Source organism: Maylandia zebra, linkage group LG4, assembly GCF_041146795.1.
Source record: "Maylandia zebra isolate NMK-2024a linkage group LG4, Mzebra_GT3a, whole genome shotgun sequence".
In the NCBI taxonomy this organism is placed as follows: Eukaryota; Metazoa; Chordata; class Actinopteri; order Cichliformes; family Cichlidae; genus Maylandia; species Maylandia zebra.
In genome coordinates this window covers 21,394,875-21,420,741 of record NC_135170.1, presented here as the reverse complement: position 1 = coordinate 21,420,741, position 25,867 = coordinate 21,394,875, and the positions used below count along the sequence as shown (strand labels likewise).

At 41.7% G+C, this 25,867-nt stretch overlaps 1 protein-coding gene across 2 annotated transcripts in view; it reads right to left on the bottom strand.

Moving 5' to 3' along the window:
- The window catches only part of prkcab (protein kinase C, alpha, b), a 117,005-nt gene that overhangs the window by 22,918 nt on the left and 68,220 nt on the right, over positions 1–25,867 (bottom strand). For both annotated transcript variants that reach the window (XM_004558316.6, XM_004558317.6), the window contains exons 4-7: positions 16,382–16,493; positions 14,474–14,602; positions 699–855; positions 434–568 (exon numbers count right to left, since the gene is read on the bottom strand). In XM_004558316.6, the coding sequence (XP_004558373.1) occupies positions 434–568; positions 699–855; positions 14,474–14,602; positions 16,382–16,493 (533 nt within the window). The remainder of the gene's footprint in view (positions 1–433; positions 569–698; positions 856–14,473; positions 14,603–16,381; positions 16,494–25,867) is intronic.

The following is a 25,867-nucleotide window of genomic DNA, read 5'->3' as shown; positions in this document are numbered from 1 at the left end:
AACTTAACACTAACTCTGTACTTGGTGATACATACGGTACTCAGTACAGCACAGTAATAGAAGATATCATTTATATTACTGATGCTCCATTATGTTTTTTACCACTTATCTTGGCTTTCTACCACAGATTCTGATAACAGCAATTGCTATTATGTGAGGGGGAAAGAGAATAAGCTTAATATGAAGGAAGTTGGACTATTATGACTTCTGCCAAATCCTGGCATCATCCTGGATTTTAAAAGTCGCGTAGCACTCCACAAGTTTCATATAATTAGTTCACTATTAGTTTAAAGAGTGAATTACTGAACTGATTGATGTAAATTCTACTTTTTTTACTGACTGATAGAACAACCATCAAATAAAGCTTCTTTAGCCACATTTCTAATTGTTGAAATGCATGAGTGAGTGTACGAGAGTCAGAAACATAACGGACCATCCAACTGTAGGAGCTTTGATGAGCTCAGACACTCCAAACGACATGGACCCCATGAAGTCATTCCGAGTGGTTCGGTCCCAGTCCCACACCTCGATGGACAGACGACGGTCCTTGTCCGATGCTTTCAGCTTACTGAGCACATATACACAAAGCAGGAGGGAAAGTAACACAGTGATGTCATGCTTAATATTCGCCTGATTTAATGAAAGTATGATAAAAATGTCATTTAAACAAACACACACATACAAACTTTGTCACTTACAAGGTGAAGGACTCATTCCAGCACGGGTTGAGAGAGGAACGGATGGTCCTGGTCTTCTGTTTGGTTTCATTCTTTGGATCCGGGATGAGCTTGAGTTTAACATATGGGTCTGATAAACCATTTGGATCCATTGGAATCAGGTTCCTGGCTTCTCCGACTAGAAGAAATACGACACAAAGAAAATATGGTAAGACTTTATGATACAACCCATGACTTAGGCTGTAATTCCCCTGTAATTAAATTGAATTAAATGCATTTTATTTTGAAATTACAAAGTAATTATATTAAAGAAGCACACTAGAATAAGGAGGTAACAAGTCAGGTTTTTACAGGAAACAAAGAAATAATTATGCTATAAGTAAATCTAAGAAGTGTGTTATTTAGGTGCTGTATGATTTCCTGGTAATTCAGTGGAAAAACTAAAAGTTTTCCTCATCTTAGATCATAAGTACGCTCTACTTTTTGGGGAGTGGGACATACTACGGAGTGGCTTACCCCTGTCTGACTTCTGGGTATTTTACAGGAGAGAAGACACATTATACATATAAGTAGTAAGTAATTATATAAAACAGGACAAATTAATAATACAAAGTCAAACAGAACATTAAATCCACTCCGTAATACAGCACACGCCCAGGAAAGTACAGTGTACATATGACGGGGAATATTGTTTAGAAATATTACCTGTAATTATGCAGTATTTAAAATTATTAAAGTATTACTTTAAATTTTCTTACAGCATAATTATTATTTTGTTTCCTGTAAAAAGCTGACTTGTTACTGCCATACTATGCCTTTATTTTTGTAGGGAGATAGAGCATAATTTCAAAATAAATCCATTAAAATTTCATTTAATTACAGGGGAATTATGCCATTATTCACAGGCCATATTATAAAGAGTTACCAAAAATATAAGCGTAAGAGTATTTGCCACCCACCTCCCAGCTAAACGCAAAGACTGTGACTTCGCACTGACTCAGGGGTTAAAAGGCGCACAGATGGGAGAACGTAGATGAAGTGTTGATGAGAGGGATGGATAGAAAGAAAGAGGGGTGAGTCACTGCAAGTCACTCTATGGCTGAACAGCCAACAAGAATGATCTGACCTTCACTCAGAAGCAAATTATCTGTTTGTACTCTACTGTATACATGGGATTCTTCTTTAGATAGACAGGCAGATGGCTGATCAAATCAGGCACCACATATGTTTATAACAGGTGCTGCAAGGCAAAGCATACTGTCAAAATTCACTTAAGTATAAGTGTGAAAAAACACCAACAGAAGTGTAATGCTGGTGGGTGTTAGGGCGCACGTACACGTAAATCAAAGAAAGAAAAAAAAAAAAAAGAAGTGTAATGCTCGCCCAAAAGCCACATTTTCTGTTGCAAAATGAGCAAAAGTGAAAGCAAAAGAGGTGAAAACACGTCTTTTACTGTCTCGTAGGAAACATGTGTGAGCGGATATTGTGAAGGACACATGAAAAATGATCACATAAAAACAAGTGATAACAGCAACAGGAGCAGGGGGATGAGGTGGCATGAGCGGGCCACCATCACCATGGCGACAGCATCTAGTGTTAAATGGCCACTCCCTCATATATGATGTAATGTATAACAGGGATCAAACAGAAGCAAGAAAGGAAGGAAGGACAAAGTCTACTTTAAACAACAGGCCACTAAATGTAAATCTGAGATTTTGAAATGACAAAACTCTTAACAGATGGAAAGCAGAAACAGGATCCCACTGATCCTGTAAAATAACGTTTTTCAGCTCCACTCTCCCCACTCTGTATATTTAAATGCAATCAGACACACTGCAGGATAAAGCAGCTCTGGAAAAACAACAAAAGAACAACTTATTCGTTCTAGTTCCACCGGTGGATTTCACATTTGTGGATGTAAAAGCCATACAAACCCAGGCCGTGAAGCGCCCATGAAGCACCGCTTCTGTGCTGATGTTACCGCAAGAGGAGGTTTTGAACCTGGCAGTTACTGAGTCGGCAGAGTGTTGGTGCCTTTTAATGGACTATGTGCCTCAGCACTCAGCAAGCCTGCTGTGTAACTGTGTGTGGCCCGTCACTTTGTGGCTAAGTTCATAAATGCTTCCACTTTGCAATAATACCAGTTAGAACTGATCGTGGAATATCTAGGAGGGAAGAAGAATAGAGATCTCTGATGTTCCGCCTTCAGCCCCTGGCACTCCTTTCTGATCTTGCTGCTCTCTGGGACTGTCACATCCCAGGGACTCCGCCTCTTCAGCCTCCACTATGTCTGCTTGTTGGCCAGCAGCTGCCTCTCTGTCTGGAGGTTGAATTCCCACAGGACCTTAGCCTTAGTGTTGTTCTCAACCACCTCTGGCACTGGACTTGGGGACTTCTAATACATGTGCAGCATAGAGGTTCGTCTACACTATCCCACCCCACCTTGCATCTTAGATCCTGCTACTATGTGCTGGGGCACCTCCAGCCTTTATGGAGCTGGAGCTCGGGGCCTGTTCTTGTGCTGATCAGAGCGTGTGTGTTGTCCTTTAGGCTGACCATTTCTTCATATCAGTCACAGCCTCAACCACTCAGTGGTACATCCCATGGAGGGACTTGGTTATCCATGGCTCACAAGCCAAGAGCTTAGAGTTAACCGTATATATGCTGTATGTATCCATACATATTACATGTATTAATGTACCCTCTTCCAGTTACATCCAAGCTTAAATTGTTCCTTTGATGTTTCATGACTTCCAACCTCTGGCCTCGCCCATTTGGTATGGAACATAACCAGTCAGCCAAAATGAATTCTTCCAAAATAAAGAAGAATAACGTGAGCTAACAAAAACACAATGTATAAAAAAACAAAACAAATCATTAAACACAATGGTAAATATAGTACATTCTATCAATGAGTCAGTCAGTCAGTCTGATCAACTTCCTATTGCTTCATGCACTTCCAGCTTAATGCAGTAGAGGGCAGTATAGGTCTCCTGCTTGGAGTTGCAAACATTGACAAAAGCTCTTCTCTTTTTCATTGTTGTGTTGTTCTAACCTCATAGTTAACTCTTTGTCCAGTGCACATTCTCAGCTACAGTACTCACCTTCCCTGTCTTATCGCCTCTCTCTCTCTTTGCGTCTCTCACGCACCACACAGACACACACACACACACACACACACACACACACACACACACACACACACACACACACACACACAATGAGACAAGTGGCAGAAGGACAATCTCCCACGTTCTCATCTAAATCCTCCCCTCTGCTGGCTGTGGCTGTGCTCACAGGCATCAGTCACTTCCATGGCAACGCTGGCACCAAACAACGCCAAAGAAACTTAGGCAAGCATGTAAACACCCTAACTAGACACAGGCACACAGGCGTGTGTGTGTGCGCGCACGCCATGCGTGGATAAACAGAAACTGCTGTTTAACAGACTCTACATAAGTGTGTGTGTGAGAGAGAGACCTGTGGCGCATGTGCTGTGTATGTAATTTACACACACACACACACACACACACACACACACACACACACACACACACACACACACACACACAATGAAACCTCATCATCAGCAGTGATCAAGGACTATCTCTGCTGTCGGTTGTTGCTTAGCTACAACAAGAGCTGCTTGCCTTCTGTGTCCTCCCCTCTACTCACTCCTTATGAGGTAGCTGCTAATATAATTAGGGTGTGTTTGTGTGTGTTTTGTTTTTATGCAGACATATTTTACATTAAGCATCTGCATCAATAAGTAACTTCAGCATTGGAACCTCTCTGCTATTGTCATGCTTTGTGAAAAAGCCAAACATAAGCCTGATACTGAAATCTTCTACAAAGCAAAAAAACTAACCCTTGGCATTGCCTTTGAAGTTTTGCAGTGTTTCTTCTCGAAAATGACTGCTGTCTATTATCCAGTGCCAATCGTTTCTCTAAAAAGTCTTAAATTAATTTATCTGTTGCACTTAAGGCTGTTGGACAAAATCTCTCCAACAGCAAATGCAAAGACACCAGCAAATTGTTTCAAATTTCCTGCGTGTTATTTGACGTATAACAACAATAGCACCACCCTAACATTATCTCCTGTATCTGAATGTCAGCTTGATAAAAATGTGCCACAGCTAAAAATGACATATCATTTGGATCCCGGGGTGCGTGCATGCAGGGCTGCTGTGGGCCAACAGTGTAATCTCTCCCAACAAAGCTTTGAAATTCAAATGTGTTGTTGCATAACAATGCCATGTGCAACCAATGAATGCCTGATAATCTTGGGGGGGGGGGGGGGGGGGGGGGGATATGCACGGCCAAATGGGAACTAGATAGATCCCTGCTGTGCAGTGCCTGGGATCTGAAAACGGAGGAACAGAGAAACAAAATGAACTTAAAAGTTCTATTTCTGGCCGTGGTCACTTTTAGGAAGAGCAATTAGGACATTAAGTACAGGCTTTAGGGCCAGTTCCCACTGCACGTCTCACACACACACACAATGAGACTAATACCTTTCCATCTCTCATCACAACTCCAAAGTATCAAACCTGTTCACAGTGAATGCATAATGAGAGAAACCTAGTATAAAACCTAGTATATATATACTAGAACCAAATGATACATATACATTATACTCGAAGCTTCCTTGACGAATATCAGTTTGTTTGTGCCCACACAGTTTGAACTAGTGACGGTTACAGTTAGGGTTAGAAATGGAGTTATGGGTTATGGAGCAAATTGGTGTTTTGTCTCCATGTTTAGTCTCCAAATTAAATACAATGTCCTTACATCAAACACACCAAGGTGATGGGTAGGTTGCTGGAAAACCAGCTACAGTGTTGTTAGAGTCAGTGCAGGGACACTGACATCACATGCAAGCTATTCTGCATTTTATCTCACAGACCAGTAGAATTCGCCCTCACGTCAAAAGAGGGTGAAACCTTGATTTTGACTTTTGATGTTGGGTTTTACGAGTTTCAAAGTCTCGCTGCTTCTGGTAGTTTCTAATTTGCCTCCGATTTTAGGTAATGAAGGATGCAGTAATGTCCTTATGAAGAACACGTGGAACAACATAAATGATTGAATCATTCTTTAGGATATTCTGTAATGTAGTTTTAATGAAACATTAGGCCATTTGAAAATGTTTACGGGTGTCAATAAGGGAAGTGTCAATAAATCCCACACATAATCAGTGAATGTCCAATCATAGCTTAACAACCAAACTATAAAGTTTGAACATAAATGTTCATGGGTGTATCCATGGTGCTAAACAACAAAATGAATTAGGACACAAATGGAACCTAAAACTCTCAGAAAGCAGCGTCAACCAGACAGTTACTCTGGACATTATTACCTTTGGCTTCCAGTAAAACTGCAAGGAACCTATGAGGAATAAGTAAACCAATTTCTAGGACTGCCTCCTTCATCTGCTCAATATTGTCCAAATTAGGTACACATTGTCCAAGAGTTATGCCAAAAAAAATGGCTAGACTACTATAAATCGTTATTAGCCGTTATTATAAGAATACTTATGGAGAGAAAAAGAGATAACATTTCATCCATATTAGATTCTCTTCATTGGCTTTGTGTTAACACAGCAGGCCTTATCCTGTCTTAAAGACCTCATAGTATCATGTTATTCCAATAGAGTATTTCGCTCTCAGAGTTCAGTCTAAAAAGGGATTTCTTCCTCCCCACCATCACCAAGTGCTTGCTCATCGGTGTCTGTCCGATCACTGGGGTTCATTTTTGGATATTATAGGTTTTATTTACACTGCAGTATCAGAACACTACAAAACCTTTTTCCAGAGTCTTCTATATAAATAACTATTCCTTTTTTTTTTTCTATAGAATTGTGCAGAGAGACTGATCAGGTGTTTTAAAGACCCAATGAATCCTAAAATGAGCTTAATGAACTAGCCTGCTACAGACATTTAAATGACTAAACCAGCAGATTTGAATAAAAACTCTGATTTTCCCGACAGCTTTCTGAAATCAAGGACTCCTTATTTTCAAGAGTTTCAAGTCGCCTAAATCTGCCATAGAAACTTTATGATAACTGAAGCCTCCATAACTAGACTATGAACATTCTGGTAATGATAAACTGAAGCACCATAATCATATTTAATGCTTCCAAACATGAACATTAGTGAGTTATAAGACAGTTTTTGACTTCACACATGGAGAGATCTTTTGCATGTGTATAAATTGTGTTTCAACATAATGTCCTGAATTTTAATAAGCTCTCACACACAAACAGATGGCCTACTAGATTTCTCAAAAATGACAGGCATACATTTGCAGTAACACATTAAACTCTTCATATTAAAATAATTGTATTTTACTTGTGTTATCAAATATTACCAAACATTCAATATCTGTACTGTACATCTGTCAGCATCTGTGGAAAAGTATCTGCCCTGATTTCAGAGATTTTTGCGTATATACTTAAATGTTTCAATTAAACTAATTTTATTATTCAACAAAGATAACCTAAGTGATTACAAAGGGCAGTTTTCAAAATTAGGATTTCATTTATCAACAGAAAAAAGCTATCCAAATCTGCCTAGCCCTGTGTGAAAAACTAATTGACCCTTTATTTTTTTTATTTCACTAGCCACACCCAGGCCTGATTACTGCCAGACCTGTTGAACCAAGAAATTGCTGAAATAGTCCTGTATGATAAGGTAGCAACACATCACACCACCATCACAACAAACTCAAGAACTCAAGAAGGTCATTGAAATGTATCAGTCTGGAAAGGGTTACAAATGTGTTCTTTTGGGACACCGATGAACCACAGTGAGACCCATTATCCACAAATGTGGAACAACTTTGGCTAGCCAAGAGTGGCCGGCCTACCGATATTACACCAAGAAAACATCGACGGCGACATCCAGGAAGTCACAAAAGAACCCAAAACAATATCTAAAGAACTACAGGCCTTGCTTGGCTCAGTTAAGGTCAGAGTTCATGAACAAAAAGAAAGAGACTGGCATCAATGGGAGGGATCCAATGAGAAAACCACTGTTGACCAAAAAGCGCTCAAAGGCTCGTCTCACATTCGCCAAAACGACATCTTGATGATCCCAGAGACTTTTGGGAACATGACGAGACAAAAGTTGAACTTTTGGTAAGGTTTTAGTCCAGTTACAACAGCATTTCATAAAAATAGCATCAAACCAACAGTCAACGTGGTGGTGGTAGTGTGATAGCCTGGGGCTGCTTAGCTGATTGGGGACAACTTGCTTTAATTGATGGAACCAAAAATTTTGCTCTCTGACAGAAAATCCATCAGATGATGTCCTGACGTTCTAGCTCACTTGAGTTATGCAGCAGAACAACAGTCTGAAACACACCGGCAAGTCCACCTCTTAATGGCTTAAAAAAATAAATAAAAAAAATAAGTCCCGTTAAAGGGTGACTGATTGAAGTGAAACCGCATGATCTTAAAAAGGTCGTTCGTGCTAGAGAGACCTGTTAAAGTGTGACTGAATTAAAACAGTTCTGCAAAGAAGAGTGGGCCAAAAGTCCTCCACAGTGATGTGGAAAACTCCCAGCCAGTTATCACACACTAGATTGCAATTGTTCCTGCTGAGGGTGGCACAACCAGTCATTAGGTTGAGGGGGCAATTATTTTTTCACATGGGGCCAGGTAGGTTTGGATAGCTTTCCCCTTAACTTCAGGAAGGAGTGCTACTCAATGTGAAGTCTCACTAATTGTAGCCCTTATCTTTGGCTACAGCCGCACTACAGTGTGTTCATTTATTTAAGACACACCCACAGACAATTCAAAGCCCTGATCAGACACACTTAGATATTTAACTGTTATCCTCATATTTGTCAAAAGCTTCTTTGGAAAAAAAAAAGGCCTAATATTAGATATTAAGCCTTAAGTGTACTAAAAGCCTAGTGGCACTATGTGCAGTGTCAGCGCAGGGTAAAATTTATTTGTGTTCAACTACGCTTTAAACCTGAGGCAAAGATGTCAGCAGTAGAAAATCTCACCCTGAGTAAACCGCCGTGCAATCCGCCATCCTCAGATGCTCTGAGTGTGTGTGTGTGTGTGTGTGTGTGTGTGTGTGTGTGTAGGCAAGTCATGAGGGGACGTTTGCATGTTTGCCTTTTCTTAAAACTCCAGAATAAATGTCTGCTCATGCCCATAGGTTATTTATGTGACTTTCATGAGAAGAAACGGCAATTCGGGAGAGGAGTAAGAGAAGGATGAAGGATGCAATCAGAGGAAAGAAGAAAGAAACAAGCAAGGATGGAGAAAATAAGAGAAAAAAGCCATGAAGAACAAAAGCAGAGGAAAGGACAGAGATTATGGAGGGAAATGAGTAGTCATTCAACTGAAAAAAAGAGGTCCTATGATGATGTCCTATTGAGGAAGAAAATGGATGTGGGGAAAACCTAGACGGGTGAGGCGAGCCCAGGTCTCGAAGGAACAGGTAGGCGAAGACAACACGAAAAGTCAATATTGGAGGAAAGATAGAGGAGAGAAAGAAGGAGACAGAGAGGAGCGGGTAACAGAGAGAGAGCCTCGAGAGCTTTGTCTGTTTTCTTGGCTGGAAAGATTTAATCAAGTTCACATCGTGCGGTGAACCACAAAGGCCCGCCACTTGTCTGAGGGGAGCCAGAGGGGAGCCAGAGAACAAGCTGAGCCTTCGCTGTTCAGACCGCTGTCGTTAGGGAGGAGGGGAAAAAAACGCAACCCAAAACAAAGCAGACACTTTCTCTCCCGCCCCTCCTGTGTTGATCTTTATCTACTTGTTACCAAAGAAAACTCTCAATCATGTTTAAAGCTGCGTGTCAGCATCAGTCTCATTTTCAGCTTTATTTCACTTGATGAAAAACTCTTTATCTATATTTATGGATTTAAAAACTTTCATGGTACAGTAGAAGCGCTCTTTGCACCTGATGATAAAGATCTTCTATTTAGCTGAAATCATCAACATTATTATGTTAACAGCTTTCATTTCCAGCTACAGGAAGCTCCTGTGAACTCACTGTATGTGTCTGCTTGACACCAAGCAGGAGACACATGATGTTAATGACTCTCTGTTGAACAAAGTGGAACCTTTTTACAGCTGAATAGACAAATGGAGACCCATGTGTATCAAAAAGAAGAGCAAATATTGGGCTTGTTGTACGTTGGCAGGTGGGCAGAGCCAGTAATAGACCATTAAAATACTAACCATGGCTATTTCAATAACTAGTCACTTTAGTCTGAATAATGTCCCCCTTCAAGGTTTGATAAGTTTTTGCTTGTTTGCAAGAAAACAGTCAATGTTGTCTACAAAATTAAATAACGGGTTCTCAGAGTGGGTGTCATTAGAAGTTGAATGCACTCACCGGTCAGTTCATCAGGCACACGTGTTTAACCACTCGTTAACATTACTATCTAATCAGCCAATCACGTGGCAGCAAGTCAATGCATGTAAGCATGGAGATGTGGTGGTGGGCCATGGTACCTAAAATAGGCACTCAGTACAATGAAGGTATACAGGAGCACCTCTGAATCCCAAGTCAAATCACAGGGTTGCAGCAGCAGAAGTCCACACTATATTCTGGTGTTCCTGGCAGACTTTGGGTCCCTTTGTACCAACTGAGCATTGCTGAAACGGCACAGTTTACCTAAGTATTACATGAGTATTACATGGTATATCCAATAAAATGGCTAGTGAGTGTATAAGTACAGCTTTTTTGCTTATTTTGCTCGACTTGAATGGCCTTTTAAATATAGGTTTGCAATGTCCGTCCATCCAACCATTTTCTTACGCTTATCCAGGCCCAGGTCGCGGGGGCAGCAGCCAAAGCAGAGAAGCTCAGACCTCCCTCTTCCCGGCCACCTCTTCCAGCTTGTCCAGGGGAACACCAAGGCATTCCCAGGCCAGCCGAGAGACATAGTGTCCTAGGTCTGCCCCGGGGACTCCTCCCAGTGGAACACCTCGCCCAGGAGTCATCCTTATCAGATGACCACCTCTACTGGCTCCTTTCGATGTGGAGGAGCAGCAGCTCTGCTCTGAGCCCCTCCCAGATGGCTGTACTCCTCACCCTAAGGGAGAGTCCAGCCATCCTTTGGATAAAGCCACCTACCCACAGCTCGTGAGCATAGCTGAGGGTAGGGACGTAGATCAACCGGTAAATTGAGACCTTCGCTTTTACACTCAGCTCTCTCTTCACCACGACAGACCGCATCGTATTGCTGTGCAATCCCACCATCCTCAGATGCATTGTATTGCTGGAAAATAATCCATAGCTTTAATCTACTGTACAGTAACACCAATGCCAATGAGATTAAATGCACTTTCCCAAAAATAAAACCTTTAAAAAAACAATAAAAAACTAAAGCATGTGAGCTGCAGAAGGTATAGGAGGTCCCAACTTTTTCTGCTTGACTTTTCTGTCTGATTGATTTGAGCACAAACCTAACTGACTGACTAATGAAATAATCACATGTTGCAGCTCTGACAAATACAGGCAGAGCAGCTGTATGATGAAAACAAACACAGAAGTCCAGAGTTTATATTTTATCAAAATATCAAATGCCACAAATGCCAGTAGCAGGTGCTGCAGAGCATACTGTGGTACATTCAGTGAGAAGTAGCACAAACACATTTAAAAAACACTGGAAGGCTGGTGGGTGTTGTGGCGTGTGTAAGCATAAAATCAAGGACAGCAAGGCAGAAGAAAAAGAAGGCTTATCAATTCAGCACGGTAGCAGCCACCTATGCCGCAGTCTCTGCAAACGCGTTCACTTTCAGCAGTGTCCGTCTAGCCAAAAAGACTGAGGTAACCATGTCAACGAGATCCCTGTTGTCATCATCACGGCTAATAGCCTACCTTGTTTGCCCATCGTCACCATCCCACAAGTCAAATTCACAGACAGACGAAAAACAAGAACATAAAAGAGGACATGTAGCTGTCAGCGCGGTGCACCAGATCAAAGCAGTAATACACAGAGCTGGATGTTGTGTGCAGCACACCAAATAATAAACTGCAAAGTAAAACAACAACAACTGAAAAGCACTGCAAGCAGACCGAACAATCAATGTCAGACTGATGCTGAATATTCCTCATTTTCCCCCCATTTTGAACACTATAAACGAACACACACTTTTTTATGAAAGCAATATATTTCCACGTCAATCACATCTGCCACTCTGCTCCCGCTGTGGCTGCAGGTTATTCCTGTCTGAGCCGCACTGAGTTAGAAACTATTTATTGGCCTCAGCAATCATATTCCCTGACCACCCCTGTCTCGCCCGGCTATTGCATGTGTGTGCGTGCGCATGTATGTGTGTGTGTGTGTGTGTGTGTGCTTGAGTGTGACAGTGAGAGAGGTTGTGGAAGTGACCCAGCAGTCATTTCTCTCACTGCCAAAGGGTTTTTAACACCAGAGAGATCTCCACTCCAGGTGCTGCTTATGACTGAAAGGATAATTTGGAGGTGTTGAAAACACACGCACACACACACACGCATGCACGCAGGCTATAAAAGCAGCAAAGAGTTGCTTTTTATGCTGGCAAAGTAGCACGCTACATTATTTTTAGACATAAGTCACAGTTTTTATTAAGTTACAGGCTGGAAAATTGAAGAGGATTTAGTTCCTCTTGTTTTTACTCATTTCTGTATTTTATGTATATAAGTTTAGATTAGTTATTTATAGTTGGTTTACACAGCTTTGTGTATGTATGTGTACGTATGTGTAATGTGTGTATATAGACACGTGTGTGTGTGTGTGTGTGTGTGTGTGTGTGTGTGTGTGTGTGTGTGTGTGTGTGTGTGTGTGTGTGTGTGTGTGTGTGTGTGTGTGTGATTTACATTGCTGTGCTTGAGAGCCACCATCTACCGGAACCAAATTCCCTGTATGTGTCTGCACATATACTTGGCCAATAAACACGATTCTGATTTTAAGTAAATCCTTCTGTCAAATAGTGTGATTTGGAATCAGGTAACACTTTATATTACAGCTGGGGCTGGGTAATAAAACAATAAAGATAATAATCGCAAAATAACTTTTTCTCGATGGAAATAGCAGACAAGATTTGTGTCCCAGTTCAAGGATTGCATCCTTCAAAGGCGGATTACATCAAAGCGTGGCGTAGAAGGCAAGATTCATTGCGCCCCAGTGGCAGTGGATCATTTTCTTTTTCAAAACTTTTCAAAATTTATTAAAAAAGAAAAAATAAAAGATGGGAAACAGCCCAAAGAAAGCAGCTGAGAAATAAACTTTTAAAAGTAAGTAATGGGTTTCATACGACTCAGTTATCTAACAGTACAAATAACAAAATGATGAGGAAACTTAAACCTGTGGAGCATGAATCATCAAATTTTTTGAAACTAAATTTTTAATTGTTTAAATTTGATTTTTAATATGTTTTTGCTATATCTGGCTTTTAAAGGTGTTTCAGGGGCTGGAGAGTCACACTGATGATGTAGAAACTTACAGAAACCCATTTATCAAATATAAAATATTCTGCATTACCAATTTACCAATACTGAGTACCAATAACATATCCTAATATGCAGCTTTCACTTTTACCAGGACAAGCCGTTTGTAACATTACGATTTTACCACATTGTAGTTTAAATTTATTGGGATTTTTTAAATTTGTTTCCCCCATTTTCTCCCCCAAAATAGAAAACCTTCAAGGAGGATTTCCAATTTTTTTTCTGGTAAAGGCCTTGGTCTGCGAGTTATCCATCCTGGCTTCTTAAGAGTGAAACATGTAATGCTCCAGAAACATGCTAGAGCATTACCCAAGCCTACTTGTTCCTTCAACTGCTGATGTTGCTGTCAGCTTGGGTTTGCCACATTTATTCAGCTTCTGATGTTTCTCACTGTATCGGGTTGGTTAGCCAGCAGCTTAGTTTTTGTTTTTTACGTCTGGAACTTTTAAGTCCCACAGGATGTTCGCTTTGCTGTCCTTAAATAGTTTGGCGTGTCCCATTGGGACATGGAGACTTCCAACCCAAATTCCACACAGATGTTCTTGTACACTGTCCTAACCTCTTGGTTATGCTTCACTCATATACATCATCTATCTGCTGAGGATACGTCTTGAAGAGTTTGATCTTCCACAACCTCTAGAAACTGCCGGTGACCTTGCCAAACTTGATAACTGGTTTAGGCCTGTGTGACTGAGGTCTAATGGGAAAATTATGGTTCAACAGTGGAAGTGCGCAGGGAGTCATGAGCAGCTTCGGACTGCCCACTGTTGTCAAATGGGGGTAGTGTCAAAAAAATGGTACAAAGCGTCACTAGGTAACTGTTGCTTGTGCTATTGTTGATCCATCAGCTAGCCACAAAGACCTGAAGTGAAAACAAGCAATGAAAAGCAGTCACTGCAGCCACTGTCTGTATTTTTCATGCTGTATTTTTTTTTTAATCTTTGATGTCTTGTTTTTCTTGTTTTTCCCATTCCCAGTGAGCTCTGTTACTGCTTCCATTCCTGTTCCGACCAACTTGTCCACTAATTAGCATTTGACCAACACACAGAGCATCATTTATGTCAAGCACCTCTCCATAGGCTCCGTGTGGGCAAATACCTCTGTAAACAGACATAACCGTGGTAGCATAAATTAAGCATGAGGTGCTCCAACTAAACTTCCCAACCCTACAGCAATGGTGTATATCTAATTGAACTTCCCCTACATCTAGAAAAATGCTGTAACATTTTCATGTGGTAGATTAAAGTTAAAAATTGAATATGAATACATCCAACATAACTCTGAGACTGAGTACTTTTGTGCAATCAAGTGATTTACAGACAATAATTTAAACCAACCTGTGACGTGTAGCCTGTCTACGCTGACCTCTATCTTGAGGAACAGGCGACCCCGGCGCTCAGTGTGGTCCGTCCCACACAGGCTCGGCACATTGACCACACACTGTTTGTGCACGTTCATGTCGCAGGCTTGAAAGAGACAGGAAACAGAGACAAACATACAGAGGGTTGACTTCATCTGGAAAGGACTTTGTGTTTGGCTTTTTTTTTTTTTTGACTTATGCGTGCAGTCATGCAACAATTCATGCTATTGCTAAATGCTAATTTAACACTTGCTGAATTTGAGGTTGAATACTTATATAACAGAAATGTTTAGGGTAAGAGGAGTTACTGTATTTGCATATACTAAAGAAGATGCTGATGTAAAGAACATCTTCTGCCCCTGAAGAAAATATACAAAAAGAATACATTTTCGAGAAGGAGAACCACAACGCAGGAAGATATACAGAATTACTCCAGTTAGCAAAAGATCAAGATTATTTAATAATTGTAAGTTAAACTTTATCCTAAGCTTTGCTGGCAAGAAAGTAAGTTGTGTCACTTTCAGACACATACTGACAAAGATAAAGCCCTTAGCTACTCTACTAGTGCAAAGGGGATGCCTGTGAAGCAGTGCAGCTCTTTCAGATAAAACAGTTATACAAGGCTCAAGTTTGGACACCTTTTGTAAGCTCTGTAAGTCAGAATATTTCCACTGAAATATTAATTAGTTTCTCTATGAGTATTGAAGCATGTTGTGTTTAGGCATCACAGTGACAGAGCCCCTCAAAGAGCTGTATGCTGTGCTAACATGACAAAACATTTATTGCAGAGAGTAATCAGAAATGCCTGTTTCAAGTGGTTAAAAGCAGTAATTAAAAGCACCGCTTGCTTTCTCAAATGTGCTGTCTAGTACTTTAACGTCAATAAGTAATCACCACATGGATGTGCTATAATCCCTGTGAGCGGATGAGATCACCATTCAGCGGACTAGCAGTGGGTTGGATGTTGTAGGAAATGTGCTGAATCATGTTACAACATGAGCAAAGGCTGCTGGATTCTAATAATTAAAGATGCTCTTTGTCACGAATCAAAAAGGCAGACGAGAAATGTGTTTTTAATTATTAAATTATCGCCCTGGGATGAGCTAGAGTGCCACCTGACTTTCTTACAGCCTTTCTTCCCCTCTATATACTGCACTTTGTCCTCCTCTCTCTAACCCTCCATCCGTCTCTCCTGCTCTCTTCCCTTCCTTCCTCTTCTTGGCAGGCTTGTCAGGCTGACATGCCGAGAGGAGACAAGGAGAGACGAGAGATGGGGAAGCAGCTCGTAATAGCGATGGCCTCCCCACATCAATTTGTTCTGGTGTGCTCCCATTACCATCTGTGATGAGGCCACCACCAGAGACCCACAGATGGATGGACAGAACAAGAGGAAGGGAGAATGAGGCACGGTGATGGATGAAGAGGCTTTGGGGGGAGGAGGGAACAGGAAATGTACAGTGAAGGATATAAAAGTGGGAGAATCTAAAGAGAAATTTGTTGTTGGAGAAGGAAAAAGAGGTGTGGAAGTAAGTGATCAGGGGAAAATACCAGGGACAGTGGAGGGGAAAGGAAGGAAAGAAGTGGAAGGGAAAGGAGACTTTAAATGAGGGAAATATGGTGCCGGATCGGGGTCATACATGCAAAGAAAAGGAAGAAGACTTGAAGGAGGAGCGTGGGTGGAAAGAATGGGAGCACACAGAAGACTCAGCAGGGCAGGATAGTGAATTGTGCCTGGGCTGCAGATGTGTCTGAGTGTAGTACAGTACCAGCCTATTCCCATCTGTTCTCATTAGGTGCGGCTCTAGGACGTAAACCGGCACAGCGTGTTTGACACGGCCGCGCTCTGCACGCTCACATGCACACATGTGAACAAGGTGATACTCACTGTCACATTTCATCCCTTGGTGGATGAGCCCATACAGCAGCGAGCCACAGTGGTCACAGAAGGTTGGACTGCCGTATGTGTGAATCTTGAACTTGTGCTTGCTTCTGGGGTCCTGGGCAACAAAGACAGAAAACAGTAAGATGATTACAGCGAGTCACACCTCATTTCTTTTTATTTTGACTTTCTTTTTCAAAGCGGTCTTGAGCAATAGTTTTTGAAAGTTTAAAGTTTTACTTTGGACATTGGCTGCTTTTTCACTTATTTTCAGTTCAGTCCTTGACCACGACCATTTTCAGAGTATTTTTGTATTTGTTAATCCATTTAACACTGACCCATGAATCATTCAAACATAAAAAAGAAACAAGAACAAATCCAGCAACGAGCTGCCACAGGACCTGAGGGGTGAGTCCACAGCCATCTGTAAAACACAGTGTAGGCTTTGTAATGGTTTGATCCCAAACACACTGCCAATGCAGTAAAAAGCATACATGGATAGAAAAACACATCAGTCATATCAGTCGTGGATTGGTCTCTCCAGATGCTGGATCTCAACATTACTGATGCACTGTGGGATCATCTTAACAGAGAAAAGAACAAAAGGCAGCCGACCCCCAAGAAGAGCTTTGAATGGCCTTAAGGAAGCCTGGAAAACTATTCCTGAAGACAACTTAAGGAAATGACAAGAACGCTGACTAGAAAGTCAGGCTTTCAAATATCGACTTTCAAGCTTGTTAGAATTGTATAAAATCTTCTTTTGCTTTTATGCATTTCACTGTATGCTTGTTTCAATAAATCTCTGCACATAGTTCCCCATTTTCCTACCCAATTAAAAAGAAATCAGTGGTAGCTCAAGACTTTGCCACAGTACTGTATGTAACTGATGCTAGGATAGATACAATGTTAACCAGCTTCCTCAACAGTATTGAATACATTGTACATGCCAATTTTTAAGCTTGGAGTTTCTGATCAACTATGACAGCGGCGCTCAGCCTCCAGGCCACGTACCGGTCCGTGAGTCGTTTGGTACCGGGCCGCGAAAGTTGAGGCTTGGGTGTGAAATGTACGGTTTTCAGGGTTTTTATCGCTAACTCTGTTTCCCGGGGTCTTTTCCTGTGTTGTAGTTGTGTGTCTTATTTTGAAAGAAATATTTACACGTTACCATAGCGACCAGAGAGCATTAAGGGGCAGAAAGGAGGATGTTACTCTCAATGTTGTTAGCGCATTTCAGGAGGACGCTGCTAATAAAGTTACACAATTACACAGTGAATTCGCATTTATTATTATATTTACAAAATACCACAGATTTTGACTTGGTTGTATCATTTTATTTTGTTGTATTTGTCTGCGACACCTTAAAGGCCGGTCTGTGAAAATATTGTCAGACATTAAACCGGTCCGTGGCACAAAAAAAAGGTGGGACCGCTGAACTATGACACAAGAATCTTAGAAAAACATGGATTGCAGCTTAAGAATTTCTTTGCAACATGTTAAATCAACATTTCTTCCAATGTGTTCACCAGGTTAGCTAATTTCCACAGTCACCACAAAATAAACATAGCTATAATTAAAGGCCTGCAAATGAGGGTGGATAAACCCCCACCAGCATTGCCTCCATCATTCTGAAATGTGTCAGAGTGGCTGGATGTGTAATTATCCAGGCCACTGACTGAGTAAGTGGGCCCGCATCATTGAAAAATGCCCTTTTCTCCACAAACACGCTAAATCAGATAAACAAGAAAATGACAGAAGAAGAGCGCGAGAGAGATGACAGCAGAGGGAGGGCGGAGGAAAGCCTGTGTGTGAAAGAGGAGGGAGCCGTTAGGGTGTGATTGGCAGGGGAATGACTCAGTGGCGTGAGGGTTCCAGAAAAGTCTAATTAACATGTTCTTCTTTTAGTAAGCATGCCTATTTTTACCCCTTTCCTCCAGCCTTTCTTCGAGGCTTTTCTTGTGAGGAAAAAAAAAGACGTAAAAAAAGATGGCGTTTTGGTCAGGCCCTTGTGTCCCGACTGTCTTTTCTCTCGGGTATTCTGCAGACCATTTTTACCTACTTATTGTTGCATGAACACTTCTTCCTCTCCATTATTCAATTGTTGGAACAGTGAATTTATCCTAAAAGAGACTTGCTGAGAGAACTGCAGACACCAGGGACCCAAACAGCAACTGAAGAGAGCTCACATCTCTCTGCTCTCTGTTCCCGTGCCTTTCTTTGTCTTTATCCAGCTTTTTCCTCACTCCTTTCCCCAGCAATCTGTGGACAGGGAGCCCAGGAAGTTTCTTGCTTTTTCTGAAGCTTTTATAGGTTTTCTCTCTTTAACGCTATGTCACTGTCTCTTTGCTTTTGCTCCCACTCTTCTCAGGAGCTAAGGCTGTAATAAAATTGTATTTTTTCCTCATGTACTTGCAGCCCGAGTCTTTAACTCAGGATTGCAGGAAGAGGCAGGGCGTGAAAACATAATGTGTTTAGTAACTTTGGATTCCGAACAATGTACTAGTGAAGGCGCACAGATAAGTGCAGATGCACATCATAACCAAAATCTAATACTTGCACAGGCTCAAACTAATTTCTCTCTCCCTCTCTTTCTGGCTCTCTTTTGAACTGCCTGGCGATCTCTAATAAGCAAGATGATGATATAAGACATCATAACACCATCAGTATCTCAAAATCACCACATACTTGCCCCAAAACCTCTCTTAAAGTTAGAATAGAATAAATTAAGCGTACGTAGCATAACCCACCTGGACTTCCTGCTCAAAACCAATACCAATACCAACATTAGCAGTATCCACAGCACCACCAGATCCCAAAATGTTGATTCTGTTCATCTGGAAGTAGTGTTTTCAGTAGGAAAAATGTTGCATCACTCATCCAAGTGACTTCTTCAGTCTCAGCTGACTGCAGGTTTCCCCAATCTGTTTATAAGATTGGGGAAAATGCTGAAAACGCTACGTCGCTACATCGCTACGTCCAGATGAACAGAATCAACTTTTGGGGATTTACTTACCTGGATGATTGAGCATGCATCAAGAAGCACCACCAAATGTTCATTACAGAAGATGGAAGTGCAGATAAAACCTTCTTTTGGCGAAAGTGACTAATTTGTATTATTTTTTTCAACTAGTATAAACCAATGCAAATCAGGCGATTGCACATTACACACTGTTTGAGATGATCATGAATCATAGAACATGGCTAACACCATTAGCAGGATCTCTCTTGTACAGATGTTTCAGATCTCCAAAAAAGAAGGAAAAAGAACAACAAGTTGTTTCTTTCTTTGTTGTGATTAGGTTTCAAAAACACTAATATGCATAATATTTAAATGTACAAACACTTGAAGAGGCAGCACACTTGGCAGCTTTTGATTGTGGCCCACGCTGCCACATTTAAAAAATAAAAAAAATCCACAGTTTGGTTGAGTGAACACACAGTTATGGATGTTTTTCATTTTTTCCACCAGAGTCAGAGGGCCCGTGTTGCTTGATGTGAGTATGAGGCACAAAGCCTTAATATCTCAGGGAAACCTTTGCCGTTAGCACTGCATGGCTTTTTCGACTGGCCCGTTCAGCCTTGGGATCCCTATTCACCAGCTGGACCATTGTTTCCACATCACCTTTGAATCAAGCTGCTTTTTTCCATCTCTCATGGTCTGTCAACTCAGAGGCTGCTAAACAAATCACATGTAGTGGTAAAAGTCACCAGCAGCACACTGTGGTGGCTCTGATCTCATCTGTGTTAGTCTATAACACTATTTTTAAAGTTAAACTGTTTCTCTGGCTTCAACCGGACCGTTTTTCTTTGTTTGCTCTCCCAAAATCTCTATTAGTGTCATTTTATATCCAGTATAAATTCTGAAAATTAAATATTGCCTAAATATTACCTGATGACACCGGCGCGTTCTAATCTTTTCCATCTGGTGATGCAGATAATGAATTAAAACAATCCTGAGCTGTTTCTTTACACAGAGGTTTTTGGCCCTCTGGGCCTTTTAAAAGTGTCAAGTCATTCATCGCTGGGTGCTGAGAGAAACACTGAAAGATATTCGTACTTGCTTTGTTCGCTTAGAAGCAAACATGCACATCAACATCGACTGGAGCTTTCAATAGCGGCGTTCTACAGGTGACTTGTTTGTCTGCTACTCAGTTTTCATTGTTGTTGAAGCCGCTATGAAAAACATGATTCACAGTTCATCAAGAGACAGTCAAAAACATAAGGAGGTTAGTCACAGAGCCCAGGCACTGGAAAATAAAATTCACAAAACCACGCTTGCATAATGCACAAAATAAAAACATCTGAAAGTATCAAACCTATTTGACAGGTCATCCTTTAAGCCTCAAACACCCTCTCAGTTATTTGAATACAGGACTGTGCTGAGGAAAGGTGTTATCAGATGAACCGCATTAATACTAACAAACAGAGCTGTGGACTTAAAAATGGGAGGTTTGGCTGTGGTGAGTCAAGATGCTTCTGCTGCTGCTGAGTTTCTCAGAGTGTAACAGGTAACAGTAACAATAACTAACAATAATCTATCTATCTATCTATCCACACACGTAAGGTGGAACAGTGGTTGCCTCACAGCAGGAGGATTTGGGTTGAGAATCCACCGGGTGGCTGAGGCCTCTCTGTGTGAAGTCTACACGTTCTCCCCGTGCTTGTGTGGGTTCTCTCCGGGTACTCCAGCTTTCTCCCACAGTCCAAATGCATGTTAGGCTGATTGGTGATTTCAAACTGCCTTGGGATAGACTGGCAACCTGTCCAGGGTGTACCCCACCCCTTGCGTTTGGACATCTGGACTCGCAACCCCGTGACCTTGAACTGGATAAGTGGTTAAGAGGATGGATGGATGGCAAAAAACACTTTTCCAGTTCGGGATGTTTTGGGTAATCATATCCTATACTTTATTCTGCAGAACTGCTCAGATTCGATTGTTTACAACACTCTCGGCACTGTCTGCAGCACATGTGGCAGCAGAGGATGACAGTAGTGTCTCTTCAGTATAAGCTGCTAACCAATTTATGAAATACAGTGCTGGAAAGTTATTAAACAATGACCTCATCATTTACCCTGTCCAAAATAACTCTAGTTGTATGTATAAACATGCATACATGTGTGACTGTAACTAATTTTGTGGAACATAAAGCAATCCATCCATCTTCTTCTCTTTATGCAATTTGGGGGTCACTGAGGGGCTGTAGCACACCCCAGTGGTCACGGGGTGAGAGGCTGGTTGCCAGACTGTTGCAGTGCTAATACAGACAAATGTAGGAAGCGAGGAAGGAACTCGCTTTTCGGGGCTTTGAAGCCGACTGCTGTTTGCTTGCAGACATTCTAGACTATGGTTGCCTGGGTAACCCTCTAATGTATTTACTGCCATTAAACATGTCAATCAACAGTATCCCGCGCTCTGCCTGGAAGTTGAGAAAAGTTAGTCTCACCCATCTTGATCCACGTTGCCAGGTCACTCACTTTCTGCACTTCCACATAGGAAGGCCCCCAGGCAGCTGACAAGTCTAGGATCTTCTTACTATAAAGCAACAGTGCTAAACACAGCAGCACTGTGCTGCCCAATCCTCAGCTGTCAAAAAACATGGCAAGGCTAAAAAAGGGTGGTGCTGCCAGATGGAACAAAAGAAAGTGAGTCCGATGCAGCTCAGTCCCAGATGGCTGCAGCGTGTAGTCAGCCATGAATCTCTGCCAGGAATCGTATGACTTTCATGTTGCCTAATCTGACACAGTGATATCAACAGGCAACCTTTTTTAAGTGTTTATATAATTTAAAGTTAAAAGTACTTCCATGGGAAATTTGTCAGGAGAATTGGGACCAACAGCAAAAGGTTCTTTAAGGTTCACCTGGCCCAGGTTAACAGAGAGACACTTTGTGGAGGTTAAGGAAGTTCACCAGACAGGAGGTGTGACCTCAGCCTACTCCATTATCCTGTCAGGTCTGATCTCAGCGCTCCGCTGCAGTCGCAGGTCTCTTACTGGGAAAAGTAGCACGAACCTCCTCGAAGCAAAACTTCGGAACTGAATGTCAGATCTTCGCTTTAACATGAACAGATTGGAGAACTGAAATGGTTTAATGATTTAAGTCAGCAAAGCTCCATCAGGAATTGTTTTTCTGTTCATCGTTTTACTTTTTATTTATTTATTTTCTTTATTTGTATTTATGCGCTCCACAATCACACACTAGATAACAGCAAAACGGTCCCCAGACATCACTGGGGGGAATTAAATTCCTCAAAAACACCAACAGAGAAAAACAATGAAACTACAATTAAATTAAAAGACCAGAATCATACTGTGTTTATGCAAGAATGTGCATGCTCGTGTGAGTGCCTGTGTGCATGTTGGAAAAAGGCACCTGGGGTAACAAAGTGAACAACTGTACAGTTGCTATGGTGATAACGGGCTGGAGAAAATGCAGTGATAGATTGAAAGCAGGCAGGAAAAAAAACTAAGAGAAAGAGAGAAGGAGGTTTAATAAAATTAAGCATGTGCTGTGCAACTATGAAGAGAGTCTGGTTAGAAGTAAAGGAACAAGAAGAAGAAAAGAAAGAGTGCCAATCTCATAGCCAGATACACGTGATGAAATGCTCCCTTTTCTTCCAAGCTCAAGGTCAGGTGAAAGAAAGGACTGCGCACGGTTGTTTTTAGCTGAGAGAATCATCAGTTATTCTCTGCCGGTAGAGTGGAACCCAAAACAACCAGTGTTGTCAGGCTCGCCCAAACAAACACTGCCCAGAGCTTCGGCTGAACAGGCGCTAGTCTGACCCGCGATGGTGAAGGGCACACACTGCTTATTGCACTCTGTGACTGCATTAAAATGAGTGTGCCTCAGTGTTTGTGTGCGCATCTGTCTGTTAGAGTGTGTATGATGGTACGAGCACCAGAAAAACAAAAAGGAGAGAAACCAGCGCAAAAGAAGAATGAATAGAAATAGAAATAATAGAAGGAAAAAAAAGATAGAGGTCTACCAATGTGGAGACAAAGAGAGACACATGGACAAAAAAGGAGAACGATGGCAGAGAGAAAGTTGAGTGGCGTTTGTGTGCGAGTGTGTTTGTGGGTGGGCGGGTTTGTTGCATCAAAGTAATACCAAATCTCCAGGCCAAGAGTTGAGACTTTCCACATTCAAGCCACCGTGGGCTTTAGTGAACTGGCTGGCGTACACAATGCCCAGACAACTATTTACACAGAGGGACGATCCACAGTGACAGTCAAAGTGAATCAAAGGCACAAGAAAACATTTTAAGCTGGGATTAAAAGGTATGGAAGCCCAGAGAGGCAAGGGGTGAAAAACTTTTGCAGGAATTATCTTTTATAATGTATTTAGTGTAATTTATTTTGTCTCCGTTATATGTGTTCACTATTTGTTTGTGTTTCTAGTATTTCCTGTGGTTCCCCTGTCTCTGACTGCATGTCTCAGTGTTACTTTAAAGATTAGTTTTCTCTTGTGTCTTGTTTTGATTTCACTTGCTGCTTTTGTTCCTTTGCCTCTGCTGTGATTGTCTGCCAGAGGCGATTTATACTTCTGTGTTAAAGCTACATGCACAAACCCCTCTGAAACCCTGCACTGTAACCTCACGGCCGCCTCCCTGGAAATGTAACCACTCGTCACATCAGTGCAGCCCACCGTTGTGCCTGGCCTGTTTAGGACAGTCAATTTGTCCATTTCCTGCCACTTTTTTCTTTTCTGTGTTAAATCTGCACACTAGGTATGTTGTAATTGTAAACCCCTCTGAAACCTCACATCATAATCCGACTTGGACCTCCAAGGAATTGCAAACATGGCGTCAATATGACGACAAAAAGCGAGGACCCAAAGGGGGGGAGAAATAAATCCCAACATTTTACTTGTTTCTATCACGTCTGGCACCACTTACCAAACACCAGGACACAACCACAAGGTAATTAACACATAGTGCACCAGCACAAGCATGAACGTCAGCCATTCATGTGATGAATAGTAATGACAATGATGTGGGAAGCTTGCATAGCTCATGTGGCCGATGTCACGCTGGAAGATTCATCGCAAAAGTCTAAATCAAACATGAGTTTCACTGGAGGTCTCAGGCCCACAGATCAAGAAAACAGCTGGCAACTGGTCGCTAGAAGGGGGGGGAAAAAAGCATGTTTCAGCTGCAGAGAAGGTGCTGCATCAAGAACCCCCTTGGTACCTTTGGTTGCTTGCAGGTTGCTAGCGACTTTCTCAGGGAAAACTCGCCAACTACTCAACGAGTAAATGTAAACAGACACCATTCGCATTCAAAGTAAAAGCTGAGCCTTTTGAAATCTAAGTTACCACTTAACGTGTATACCCCTACTTGCCAAACGGTGGGGATAAACACCCTTCTCTTTAGTGGTTGCCATGGAGTCGCAGACCAGTCTTTAGGCTTGTGTGACTGAATTGCGTTCACCTGTCTCTTGTTCCCACTCCAGGGTTATAATCCTGTCTTTCCTCTCGTCTTTGTCAGAGCATCATTGTTGAGTTTCCCCTCTTCCTGTTCCCCGTGCTCCTACACATACTCTAGAGTCATCAGAACTCTCCAGAATCATACCACATATTAAAACAAATGGAATAAAGATTTGGACTGAGAAATATATGCTTCATCATGGGTTCTTTTAGGATTTCTAGTCATCGTGAGTAAAATAAATTACAGTTCTAGTACTGCCATGTCAAATACGATCACCAAACCGTAACTTGTCTACCAGTTCACACTGACTTTATCCCTCTTTCTCATTCACCCATGCATAAAACACGCACACACTTAGCTATACAGATACAAACCCTGACAGCCACCCGAGTCCTGGGGTGGGGTTTTGCTTCAAGCAATCAATCGTATCACAGGGACTAATCTGTCATCACTGATAAAAACAATAATGAAGCCGTGACTCAGTATGAAAGAAAAAGAAGACAGAGGACAGAGGGCGGCAGAGCTGACACGAGCTATATCAACAGCAGAAAAACTACTTGAGACGAGCAGAATAAGACTTAGAGAGAAGGAGATCAGGCGATAAAAGGGGGGAAAAAAACCCAAAACTTGTCAAAGGTCATTGAAAACTAGAAAGCGCTGCTGATTTAAAAACAGCATAATGAGTTGCTCTTTATCATGTCGCCGCTTTTATTATCTCCCAGCTAACGTTTCACCCATCAAAGAAGACTCACAGTGACAACTGTGCATGCATTTGCTGTCTCCGGGTTCATCTGTATCTTCAAATCATGCTTGTAAAGGTACCTCTATCCATCACTGATTTAATTAGAGCTATCCCATCTCTCTCTCTCTCCACCTGCAGCTCCTGAGTGTTTACTGGACCATTGTTATCAGACTATCCCTCTGTAAGCCGCATTATGTTAAAGACCGATTTACAGCCAGGCAATCCAAAGTGGAAATTTTTAAACAGATACTGGAGGATATTTGTATTTAAAAAATGTTAGCCCCGAGGTTGCTTCATGGAGACTTTATTTTGCAGTATTTTGCCATTTCC